The sequence below is a fragment of the Mus musculus genome, chromosome X, assembly GCF_000001635.26.
Source record: "Mus musculus strain C57BL/6J chromosome X, GRCm38.p6 C57BL/6J".
Lineage (NCBI taxonomy): Eukaryota > Metazoa > Chordata > Mammalia > Rodentia > Muridae > Mus > Mus musculus.
This window is the reverse complement of record NC_000086.7, coordinates 141,540,599-141,553,418: the sequence shown is the minus strand read 5'-3', so window position 1 is coordinate 141,553,418 and position 12,820 is coordinate 141,540,599. Positions and strand designations below refer to the sequence as shown.

Here is a 12,820-nt window from a genome sequence, read left to right as displayed (position 1 = left end):
TGATTTCAGCCCTGAGTTTGATTATTTCCTGCCTTCTACTCTTTTGTGTGTACTTTCTTCCTCCTCCTCCTCCTCCTCCTCCTCCTCCTCCTCCTCCTCCTCCTCCTCCTCCTCTTCTTCTTCTTCTTCTTCTTCTTCTTCTTCTTCTTCTTCTTCTGTTCTAGAGCTTTCAGGTGTGCTGTCAAGCTGCTAGCTCTCTCCAGTTTCTTTTTGGAGGCACTTAGACCTATGAGTTTTCCTCTTACCACTGCTTTCATTGTGTCCTATAAGTTTTTGTCTGATGTGTCTTCGTTTTCATTAAATTCTAAAAATTCTTTAATTTCTTTATTTCTTCCTTGAACAAGTTATCATTGAGTAGAACATTGTTCATCTTTCATGTGTATGTGTGTTTTCCATTGTTTTGTTGGAATTTAAGACCACCTTTAGTCCATGGTAATCTGATAGGGTGCATGTGATTATTTCAATCTTCTTCTATATGTTGAAGCCTGTTTTGTGACCAATTATATGGTCAGTTTTGGAGAAGGCACCATGAGGTGCTGAGAAGAAGGTATATTCTTTTGCTTCAGGATGAAATGTTCTATAAATATCTGTTAGATCCATTTGTTTCATAACTTCTGTTAGTTTCACTGTGTCACTCTTTAGTTTCTGTTTCCATGATCTGTCCATTGCTGAGAGTGGGGTGTTGAAGTCTCCCACTATTATTGTGTGGGGTATGACATGTGCTTTGAGCTTTAGTAAAGTTTCTTTCATGAATGTGGGTGCCTTGTATTTGGAGCATAGATGTTCAGAATTGAGAGTTCATCTTGGAAGATTTCTCCTTTGACCAATATTATATGTCCTTCCTTATCCTTTTTGATAACTTTTAGATGAAAGTTGATTTTATTCGATATTAGAATGGGTACTCCAGCTTGATGCTTGGGACAATTTGCTTGAAAAATTGTTTTCCAACCTTTTACTCTAGATAGTGTCTGTCCTTATCACTGAAGTGCGTTTCTTCCCCCTCAGGGGAATAATCACCCACCCAGGTCATAATCAATTTTTTAATTACGTATTTTCTTCATTTACATTTCCAGTGCTATCCCAAAAGTCCCCCATACCCTCCCACCCAACCACTCCCACTTCTTGGAACTGGCGTTCCCCTGTACTGAGGCATAAAAAGTTTGCAGGATCAATGAGCCTCTCTTTCCACTGATATTCTGATGGCCGACTAGGCCATCTTTTGATACATATGCAGCTAGAGTCAAGAGCTCCGGGGTACTGGTTAGTTCATAATGTTGTTCCACCTACAGGGTTGCAGATCTCTTTAGCTCCTTGGATACTTTCTCTAGCTCCTCCATTGGGGGCCCTGTGTTCCATCCAATAGCTGACTGTGAGCATCCACTTCTGTGTTTGCCAGGCCCCGGCATAGTCTCACAAGAGACAGCTATATCAGGGTCCTTTCAGCAAAATCTTGCTAGTGTATGCAATGGTGTCAGCGTTTGGAGGCTGATTATGGGATGGATCCCCGATTATGGCAGTCTCTAGATGGTCCATCCTTTCGGCTCAGCTCCAAACTTTGCCTCTGTAACTCCTCCCATGGGTGTTTTGTTCCCAATTCTAAGAAGGGGCAAAGTGTCCACACTTTGGTCTTTGTTCTTCTTGAGTTTCATGTGTTTAGCAAATTGTATCTTATATCTTGGGTATTCTAAGTTTCTTGGCTAATATCCATTTATCAGTGAGTACATATTGTGTGAGTTTTTTTTGTGATTGGCTTACCTCACTCAGGATGATGCCCTCCAGGTCCATCCATTTGCCTAAGAATTTCATAAATTCATTCTTTTTAATAGCTGAGTAGTACTCCATTGTGTAAATGTACCACATTTTCTGTATCCATTCCTCTGTTGAGGGGCATCTGGGTTCTTTCCAGCTTCTGGCTATTATAAATAAGGCTGCTATGAACATAGTGGAGCATGTGTCCTTCTTACCAGTTGGAACATCTTCTGGATATATGCCAAGTAGAGGTATTGTGGAATCCTCTGGTTGTACTATGTCCAATTTTCTGAGGAACCACCAGACTGATTTCCAGAGTGGTTGTACAAGCTTGCAGTCCCACCAACAATGGAGGAGTGTTCCTCTTTCTCTACATACTTGCCAGCATCTGCTGTCACCTGAATTTTTTATCTTAGCCATTCTGACTGGTTTGAGATGGAATCTCAGGGTTGTTTTGATTTGCATTTCCCTAATGATTAAGGATGCTGAACATTTTTTCAGGTGCTTCTCAGCCATTTGGTATTCCTCAGGTGAAAATTCTTTGTTTAGCTCTGAGCTCCATTTTTAACAGGGTTATTTGATTTTCTGGAGTCCACCTTCTTGGGTTCTTTATATATATTGGATATTAGTCCCCTATCTGATTTAGGATAGGTAAAGATCATTTCCCAATCTGTTGGTGGCCTTTTTGTCTTATTGACAGTGTCTTTTGCCTTATAGAAGCTTTGTAATTTTATGAGGTCCCATTTATCGATTCTCGATCTTACAGAACAAGCCATTGCTCTTCTATTCAGGAATTTTTCCCCTGTGCCCATATCTTCGAGGCTTTTTCTTGCATGCAGCAAAATGCTAAGTCCTGTTTATGTATCCAGTCTGTTAGTCTATGTCTTTTTATTGGGGAATTGAGTCCATTGACGTTAAGAGGTATTAAGGAAAAATGATTGTTACTTCCTGTTATTTTTGTTTGTTAGAGGTGTAATTATGTTTGTGTGGCTATCATCTTTTGGGTTTGTCGAAAGATTATTTTCTTCGTTTTCTCTCCTTTTGTTTGTGTTTTCCATCTATTATCCTTTGTAGGGCTGGATTTGTGGAAAGATATTGGGTAAATTATTTTTTGTCATGGAATATCTTGGTTTCTCCATCTATGGTAATTGAGAGTTTTCTAGGTATAATATTCTGGGCTGGCATTTGTGTTCTCTTAGTGTCTGTATGAGATCTACTCAGGATCTTTTGGCTTTCATAGTCTAAGGTGAGGTCTGGTGTAATTGTGATAGGTCTGCCTTTATATCTTACTTGATCTTTTTCTCTTACTGTTTTTAATATTCTTTCTTTGTTTAGTACATTTTGTGTTTTGATTATTATTTTACAGGAGCAATTTCTTTTTTTTTCCAGTCTATTTGGAGTTCTGTAGGCTTTTTGTATATTCATGGGCATCTCTGCCTTTAGGTTAGGGAAGTTTTCTTCTATAATTTTATTGAATATATTTACTGGCCCTTTAAGTTGCGAATCTTCACTCTTTTCTATACCTATTATCCTTAGGTTTGGTCTTTTTATTAAGTCCTGGATTTCCTGGATGTTTTTGGCTAGGAGCTTTTTCCATTTTGCATTTTCTTTGACTGTTGTGTCAATGTTTTCCATGGTATCTTCTGCCTCTGAGATTCTCTCTTCTATCTCTTTTATTTTGTTGGTGATGCTTGCATCTATCACTCCTGATCTCTTTCCTAGGTTTCCTAACTCCAGGGTTATCTCCCTTTGTGATTTTTTTCTATTGTTTCTATGTCCATTTTTAGATCTTGGATGAATTTGTTAATTTCCTTCACCTGTTTGATTGTGTTTTCCTGTAATTCTTGATTTTTGTGTTTCCTCTTTAAAGTCTTCTACCTGTTTACTTGTGTTCTCCTGTATCTGTTTAAGGAATTTATTTACATCCTTCTTAATGTTCTCTATCACCATCATGAGAAGTGATTTTTGATCTGAGTATTGCTTTTCTGGTGTAATAGTGGAACCAGGACTTGCTATGGTGGGAGAATTGGGTTCTGATGATGCCAAGTAACCTTGGTTTCTGTTGCTTATATTCTTGTGCTTGCTTTCTGCCATCTCTAGTGCTACCTGGACTAATTATATCTGACTGGAGCCTGTCCTTCCTGTGATCCTGGTTGTGTCAGAACTGCTCAGAGTCCAGCTGTCTCTGTGATCTTGTGATTCCAGGATCTTGTGATCTTGAGATCCTGGGTGTGTCAGAGTTCCTGGGAATCAAGCTGCCTCTGGGACCCTGAGATCCTGGTATGGCCAAACTCCTGGGATCCTGTTATCCTGTGATTCTGTGATCCTCGGCATGTTAGAGAGCCTGGAGTGGAGCTTCCTAAGGGTGGTGTGGGACTGGCTCTGGAGTTTGTGCCCAAGGTAAACTGGTGTAGAGCAGAAGGAACCTGAGTCACTGGTCAGGCGAGGTTCCTGTGTCCCTGGATCCCACTAGTCCCAGTTGCTTCTGGTGTTGTTGGAACAGATGCTGTGTCCTCCTCACCTTTGATTCTACAATCCTGGCATGTTAGAGCATCTGAGAATAGAGCTTCCTCTGGGTGTTGTGGGATTGTGTTTAAGGTGTATCTTAAATCACAAACCGTATACTAGGATGGGTTTCACACAGGATAAAAAATAAATTGATATACTGAAAGAAAACTTTTGAGAATTAATATATACCCTCAAAGTGCATAAGATTTGTTCTCATGAAAATCCATGTGACTTAAAGACAGAGATTCATAAATGCATAAATTTCCCTGCACATGCCTACAAAAGCAAAAGACAAAGGGTAAAATAATACAACGTACAGTGTGTGCATGGAAATAATCTTCCTAACAAATAGCTCTACAAAATATGAAAGCACCAAGTCATGAGAAAAGGGGCAAATGATATGAAAATAGAGATCACAGGAAGACAAAGGAAACTTTGATCTGTGAGAAGCATATTCGTAATCACAAAAAGAGAAATGCAAATTGAAAGTATATTGAAAGGTCACTCTTCTACCATAATGACAACTAGAAAAGGTTTTTAGGAATAGAGATGAATCTGCGAGAAAATGAATCTTCTTTGTTGCTAAATCAAAGGGTAAATCATAAATGTTTGGGAAATAGTGATCTGGTAATATGTGTAAAAAAACATGTGCAGACATGGGCACCCATTTCCCACAATTTATCTTTCCAATTCATGCTTATTGATGCAATAAGAATTAATCAAAGATTTTCATCTTAGCAGTTATGTTTTATAGCAGCAAACTATTGAAAACTACATAATCATGAGTAGGGAGCTTGATACTAATTTATAGCTTATATATACAATGAAATTGAATGTAGTAAGAATATCATATCCTGAGAACACTGATATAAGAAAAACACAAAATAAACATAATACATCCTATTTTAAAAACAAAGAGGATGAAAATGTGGGTATGTATTCAGGGACCAATGAACACAGGTAGAAAAGAGTTTTTCATTGTATTCATAATATTTACTAATTGTGAATAAAATGAATATATTATCTACTGAAAAGGAACATTTAATTTAACAAAGAACTCCTTTGCAATATTACAAATGTGCATTTATATAAATAAACACACACATCTCAGTACCACACTTTAAGCAACTATGCTAATTGGACAGTTTATTTTACAAATCTACATGTTCATAAAAAGGAATATACCAATGAAGAATAATCATCTATATAACTTTAAAAAGTAAATCTCCAATCACACAAAAGTACACTTTAAGCTGTAGAATGTAAAATGTTTAGAAAGCTGTTCCCACTTCCACTCTATAAATAATGAAAAGGAATTGTAGTAATACTCTCTAAACTTAATGTGCGAATGAACACATCTTCATAAACTATTATACTATTATTAAGAAGTCTCAGTTAATGCTAAATTATTTCAAAATAATTGTAATGTAACTTCTTTTAATAAACCACAAATATTTACTCTTAATATCCATGTTATGCAAGAAACTCTGGCCCTGTTCCCAGATAAACTCACATTTGAGAAACAGCTTTTTCTATGGTTCAAATTACATTCTATTCCAAAGCACTCATTTCCATAACATAGCTGAAAATTAATCAATTTGTGTTCCCACTTTATTTTCAGAATGTTGTTGCTTAAGTTCCAGTGTGCTGCGAAGTGGAAGAATTTAGTTGTTTTGCTGTATTATGCTCAGTTCATGATTTAGAAGTCTGCACTACTTCTTTGCCATTCCTGGGTGGCAAGGATTATACTGCCACTCTTACACTTGCTGTGTTATAGCACCTAGGAAATTCATTTGAATGGCCCATCTTTCAAAATTCTATGTAGTCAGTCATTTAGAGTGTTAGTGTTTCCTTAGTGTTCATATGAAGTTCTATTCAGTGCATTTAACCACAAGACTCATTTCCTGCTGAATCTGAAAAAAAAAAAAACTTCCTCCTCACAGTTGTACCCTCATTCTCACAACATCTACCCTCTGGTATAGCTAGCTTTATATTAAAACATCTCCAAGCATTTAATTTTCCTCCTTTCTTAGAAAGACTACCTGGTGATATCCATTTGATTTTCTTAATCCTCTAATGATATGGTACACCATCATTATATGAAATAATAAAGCTAGAGGGAAATGTTATTAAGTCAAGTTTTTTTTTTTTTTTTGCTTTTTGGGCAAGTGAATAGAGTTGGACCTTTCATACACCACTTTACCAGTCAATCTACCACAGACTGAAAAGGGCTCGGAGCCAAAAGAGCCATTAAAAACTGAAAGAAACTCTTCTTGGTCTCAAAATTCACTATTATCTTTTCCCATTCCCTATCTTATCGTACACATAAAGATGCTACTCTTATTCACAGAAAAATATATATGCATCAGACCTATGGTAATGATAATTGAACTTTAACACTTCCTAGTAGGTAGAGGAAAAATTATTCTAGAGACACTTATCTGAGATTCAAGCAATTGACCCTCCCCCATTCAATATCTGATTTAGGGTGATGCTAGAGTACATAGAGTTAGGAAGCTGATTCAAAGTGAGACTTCATAGCAGCCTCCATGAGATCATTATCCATGATATGGTGGAACCTTGTAGTGATACAGCTGTTTTGCAGTCACCTACACTTCTGTAGGAAATCCCTTATTCATGTTCAGTTGGCAAGTCCAGTAAATTCTTTGGTCAACACAATTTGGACTTTGGATAAATCATAAAATTGTCTGCCATTGGTGTTCATAGGGGGTGGGTGAGAAGATGTTTATTTGCATCTCCCCAGGACAAGTTTAAAGTAGAAAGAATTCCAAAAACCATATATAACAAACGACATCCTGAAAAATACCTGACTATGACAATAATATCCAAATTGAAGCATTAGAAACACTAAGGTGAAGAGACACTTTTTCTGAATAAGTCTAGTTACCACCATTCATCAAAGAAATCTCTCATTATGGCAAATGAAGAACATCATAAAACAACAACAACAGCAAAACCACACACAACTGGACAAAAAAAAGAGATCAGTGTTTTGGGGGGAATCCAGCCTTGCATCAACATCTCTGCATCTATGACTCAGGAAACCATCACAGAAGAAGAGGTAGAAATCTTCTAACAGCAAGATTACCAAGAAGTCTGGAACAACAACAGTATCAATGCACATGTTAATATAAAAATGAGACAATTTTATGGGGTTCTGCTCCTAGACAAAGGACTATAGGTAATTAATCACTGCTTGAAGGAGGAAAAATGGGAAAGAAGGGATAAATGAATACAGAAAATAAGAGTTCCTTCAACTCTGTTTTTTGATTTAAGCACTATTTTCTCATTACGATTCAGTGGACTTTTAGTCGATTTGATAGCTTGTCTCAAATTTATGGTGGTTTAATTCCTCTGCTATTGTTGATTGGCTACTGAAACAAATACCTTTTGTCCCCGAGGTCCTGGAGGGCCTTCTGGACCTGGAAATCCTGGTAAACCTGGATGACCTTCTAAACCTGGAAACCCCCGTTCTCCCTGCAATTAAACAAGAATGTAAAGTCATTTGTGAACTTTTAAGCACAGACACAGTTGTGTTTCGAACGTTCAAACGACTGTCAGATGAAAGTAACATAATATAGTGATACGTTTTGTCCACAGTATCTAATAACATGGACAAGTCTGTAAAATGTGAGAAGAAAAAATCCAAATCATCCCAAATATATATCATATATAGTTAATTATAACCTCTTTGCTACTTGTAGAATTAGATAATATATCAGAGATAAAGTGAGAATATAATAACTGCTTTAACCTCATTCGATAATAAAGAAGGCAAGCAGGTATATTAAGAATTTCACAATTTTCAAATTTTAAGAGCTAGATTATCTCACATTATTGAATGGTCTGTTACTAGCAGAACTAGGATTAAAACTCTGACTACAAGTTCCACTCAGAAAGAAAAGTAAAAAGAAAAAAGAACCTAGTCCTTGTATATTTCCCAAAGTACAAAATAGCTAAATTTTGGGTTTTCAGCTGGCATTTAGAGCATACCCCTGTCAAATGTCTAGAGTATGCTATGTGTATTTTCAAAGCAAAAGTACTATCTGACCAAAGACTGAAGATAGAGGATGCTGCCCAGTGGAGTAGCTAGGCAGGTAAAGCCTGACTGAGTTCAATTCTCAGGAACCACAGAGTAGAAGAAGAGAATTGACTTCTGCACTCAGACACTGTGACATATACATATACAAACACATGCATGTGTGTGCACACACACACAGAGACAAACATGTACATGTATGCACACACAGAGACACACATACACAGAGAGATGTACATTAAAGTAATTAATGTAAAAATAATTTTAAAAATTGTTATGTGCTTTTAATTGCAATAAAATTACGTCATCTCTCCCCTTCCCTTTGCCCCCCCTTCCCCTCCCAGGCACCCACCTTTCACACAAATTGATAGCCTTTTTTTCTTTAATCATTTTTGTTATATACATACATGTATGTATACATATGTACCAGTAAAAATTGTAGAAGAAAATAGAGGATGCTAAAAGCTTAATTATGTTGATATCAATAAAATGTTATAATTTTTAATGGTATATCCTGAAATTCCCTCCCATTATCACAGAACTAGAGACAGAAAAGTAGATGCTATACAGTAGCAGAAAAGAACAAGAAGAACAATCTTGAGAATTTCAAAGGTAGAATGTTTGCTAAAGTAAAAGAAATATAGCTTTCCTGTGCAAGAATGGACTAAAAGTATGGTTTTCTACCTAATTTCTTTAAATGAACAGGAAGAAAAGCTAACACTAGTGATGTGCCTAGATTTGCTTCAGAGGTACTCATATAATCCGTTTAAACCACTATCAGTTTGTGCTGTAATTTTCACACATTTATAGACTGAATGAGAAGTGGTTGCCTATTTCTGAAAGACAAACTTAAAAACAAACCACCGACTTATCCTGCTTGCCCATGTTTGAATTAAAAAAATGATTTGTGAAATACATTATTCTCTTTTTGCTATCTTTTAAATATAAGTATTACTTAGATTCTTTTATTGCCTTCTCTTTTTCCCTGGACAATTGAAAATAGTAATGGTAAGTTCTTATTAGCAACTTTCTTAAGCATTTCCCCAAACACTTAAAACTCGAAAGACTGTAAAAATAGCCCACGTGTGTTGAATGTTTTTCTGTTTTCCAGACTGTTTAACCTCCTTCAGGGTTTTGTTTTATCTTACTTTTTTCTCCCCATTTTAAGACAAAGTAAAATTATTATTTTCATTTTATGTGTGAAAAGTCATGAGAGAGAAGTTTTATAATTTTCCTAAGTGTAAACTTGATACATAGAACACAGCTCATCTGTCTCAGTCAGAAGTTTATGTTAACCTGGACACCACCATCTCCTTCGCCTCTACATGGAAACAGTCATGGCTTTTTCAATGTTGTATTTTTAGTGTCCAATAGAACAAATATTCAATAGAAACCCATTTATATTATTCCTCCTCCTATGGGACTGCAAACCCCTTCAGCTCCTTGGGCATTTTCTCTAGCTCCAATATGAACTAATCAGTACCCCCAGAGCTCCCTCGGACTAAACCACCAGTCAAAGAAACCACACAGAGGGACTCATGGCTCTAGCTGCATATGTAGCCGAGGATGGCCTAGTTGGTCATCAATGAGAGGAGAGGCCCTTGGTCCTGTGAAGGTTCTATGACCCGGTATAAGGGAATGCCTGGGCCAGGAAGCAGGAGTGGATGGGTTGGGGAGCAGGGGAAGGGGGAAAGGGATAGGGTATTTTCGGAGGGGAAACTAAGAAAGGGGATAACATTTGAAATGTAAATAAAGAAAATATCTAATAAAATAAACAAAAAATCCATTTATAAATGACATCCTTATTTTCTAGTGAGTGCTTTTACTTAAACCCAGAATAAAGGCAATATTTCAGGTTTTGATAAATTATCCAAAGAAAAACTATCTCATGATAAGTCTAGTTTATTTATTGTGTGGTGATAGATATCAAATCTACAGTCCCAGATATAATACAAAGCCAAGTATTCTACCCTTGGGCACATCCCAGCTCACCAGTTTAAAGAAGATTAATCTACTGATTACCTAAGATCTGGAGTTTAAAAGTACTTTAAGATAGCACCCCTTTCAAGAAGAGCTGTTTATAATAAACAATAAAAGTGTTTCCTGAAAATGAGCATAAAAATAGTTGTTTGTTCGTTTCTTGAGTGTCTCATGTAAGTTGGCCTTGAACTTCTAGTCATCTTGCTTATGCTGCCTGAGTGCTAGTATGCCAGTTGTATATTACTCCAGGAAGCATGAGAATAGTACTTCAAGAAGGATAATGTAGAACTGTCAAGAAACACAATTGTGTGTGGACATAGGAAAAAATTAAGACAAAGTGTTATATTGGTAACTAGTTATAAATTATTTTCAGTTAGAATGTTGCAAATTGTGCAAGTTCAAGGCTAAGTTCTTAGTGAAGAAATTAAAACAATAATATATTGTTCTGTATAATTCTTATTTTCTCTTTATAATTCTGTACCACAATGAGACAGTTGCCACACTATAATTAGAAGAATTTTAGCTACTGTCAAAATGAAGCTATATAGATCTGAGACTTCAGCTTGTAAAAGAGCCACGTGGAGAGTTTGTCAAAATCAATTATTTTCCACCATGACCAGAACGAGATGGGTAACTTACAGTTGTGGAGCCTGGAAATCTGCATTTGTCAGCAGCTCCAAGCCAACAGTTTGCTATCATACTCCTTGGATAAACTGCTTTTTATTTTTCAAATTTCAAGTTTCTTTTTCATGTATTTGCCAGTGATCTGTGGTTACTACATGTTTATCAATTTTGAACAGGTTTTCCTTTTAAATTAATAAATATATTAACTTTATCTGCTTCAAGTTCCAAAATGTAGCATCTGTATTGTTTTAATAATTTTCTGTGATTTGTCTTTTTTTAAAATTATTGGTTGTGTTTACTTGGTAAGCTTTAATTGCATACTGTAGAAAGAGATACTAGATTCTCTTATTTTCTTCTAAAGAGCATTTTTTTTTTGTATGAAGTAGTTCGTGACTGATTGATTAAATGGAGTTTTATCCGTTCACCAAACAATGGTTAATCTATACTTAGTTATTTTAAGCCTCTACTCTTCTTTTTATTAGATTCTGTGACTTTCCCTCAATACATATAAAATCAAAACTTAACCAAGAATTTGAATGGAATCTTCAACTTTATTTTTTGTCCTCCACTCTGTGCTGTCTTATATTCATTCCAACATGCCTTCCTTCTTTTCCAGGCACTCTGGAGTCTTGAACCATTTTCTGTAGGTCATTGTGACCATAACTATGACTCTTGGTAAGAATTTACCCATCCATCATCTTGCAGACTGAGAAGTATAAGCAATAATATCTACATACATGTAAATTCTCCATGTGTGCTTCCTTTCTTTAAAAGACATTCCCTTCCACTTTCTTTCCTCCTTTGTGATCTCAAATGAAACCTCTTTAATACTTTAACACTACAGAAAGCATTCTTGTTGCAAAGATATTCCCCTAAAAATGTTACTCACACAAGTGTTATCTAGACTACTATTCAAGAACTCTTAAGAGATGTTCTGTTAGGGGATTGTCTTAGTCAGGGTTTCTATTCCTGGACAAAACATCATGACCAAGAAGCAAGTTGGGGAGGAAAGGGTTTATTCGGCTTACACTTCCACACTGCTGTTCATCACCAAGGAAGTCAGGACTGGAACTCAAGCATGTCAGAAAGCAGGAGCTGATGCAGAGGCCATGGAAGGATGTTTCTTACTGGCTTGCTTCCCCTGGCTTGCTCAGCCTCCTCTTATAGTACTCAAGACTACCTAACCAGTACCCCCCGGAGCTCGTGTCTCTAGCTGCATATGTATCAGAAGATAGCCTAGTTGGCCATCAGTGGAAAGAGAGGCCCATTGATCCTGCAAACTTTATATGCCTCAGTACAGGGGAACGCCAGGGCCAAGAAGTGGGAGTGAGTGGGTAGGGGAGTGGAGGGGAGGAGGGTATGGGGCACTTTTGGGATAGCATTGGAAATGTAAATGAAGAAAATACCTAATTAAAAAAAGAAATTAAAAAAAAGAAACAAAATCAAAACAACAACAAAAAAAGGACTACCAGTCCAGGGATCGTCCCACCCACAAGGGGCCTTTCCCACCTGATCACTAATTGAGAAAATGCCTTAGAGTTGGATCTTGTGGTGGCATCTCCCCAACTGAAGATCCTTTCTCTGTTTGATAACTCCAGCCTGTGTCAAGTTGACACAAATTAGCCAGTACAGGGGTACTGTGTTACATGACAGAATGGAACTTGTAAATAAGATCACAGCATACAATGAATACATAACATAAATTGATGAAATTGTTGACACCAGGACTTTTTAGCATCTTTTACTGCACGAATGAATACTTCTATATCTAACTGGAATATTCACTAAAGATATGATCCATAACTTCATATATAGTTATTAATAGTTGTTTATTCATTAAAAATATTTATTGAGTTAAAAAGAGGAAAGAGTAATGTAAGATCCCTTTCTCATAATTCT

At 36.5% G+C, this 12,820-nt stretch overlaps 1 protein-coding gene across 5 annotated transcripts in view; it reads right to left on the bottom strand.

Annotated features, from left to right (window-relative positions):
* Col4a5 (collagen, type IV, alpha 5) overlaps positions 1-12,820 on the bottom strand; it is a 213,867-nt gene that overhangs the window by 135,818 nt on the left and 65,229 nt on the right. For all 5 annotated transcript variants that reach the window (XM_006528696.3, XM_006528697.4, XM_017318372.2 and 2 more), the window contains one exon: positions 7,666-7,755. In XM_006528696.3, coding sequence (XP_006528759.1) covers positions 7,666-7,755 — 90 coding nt within the window. The remainder of the gene's footprint in view (positions 1-7,665; positions 7,756-12,820) is intronic.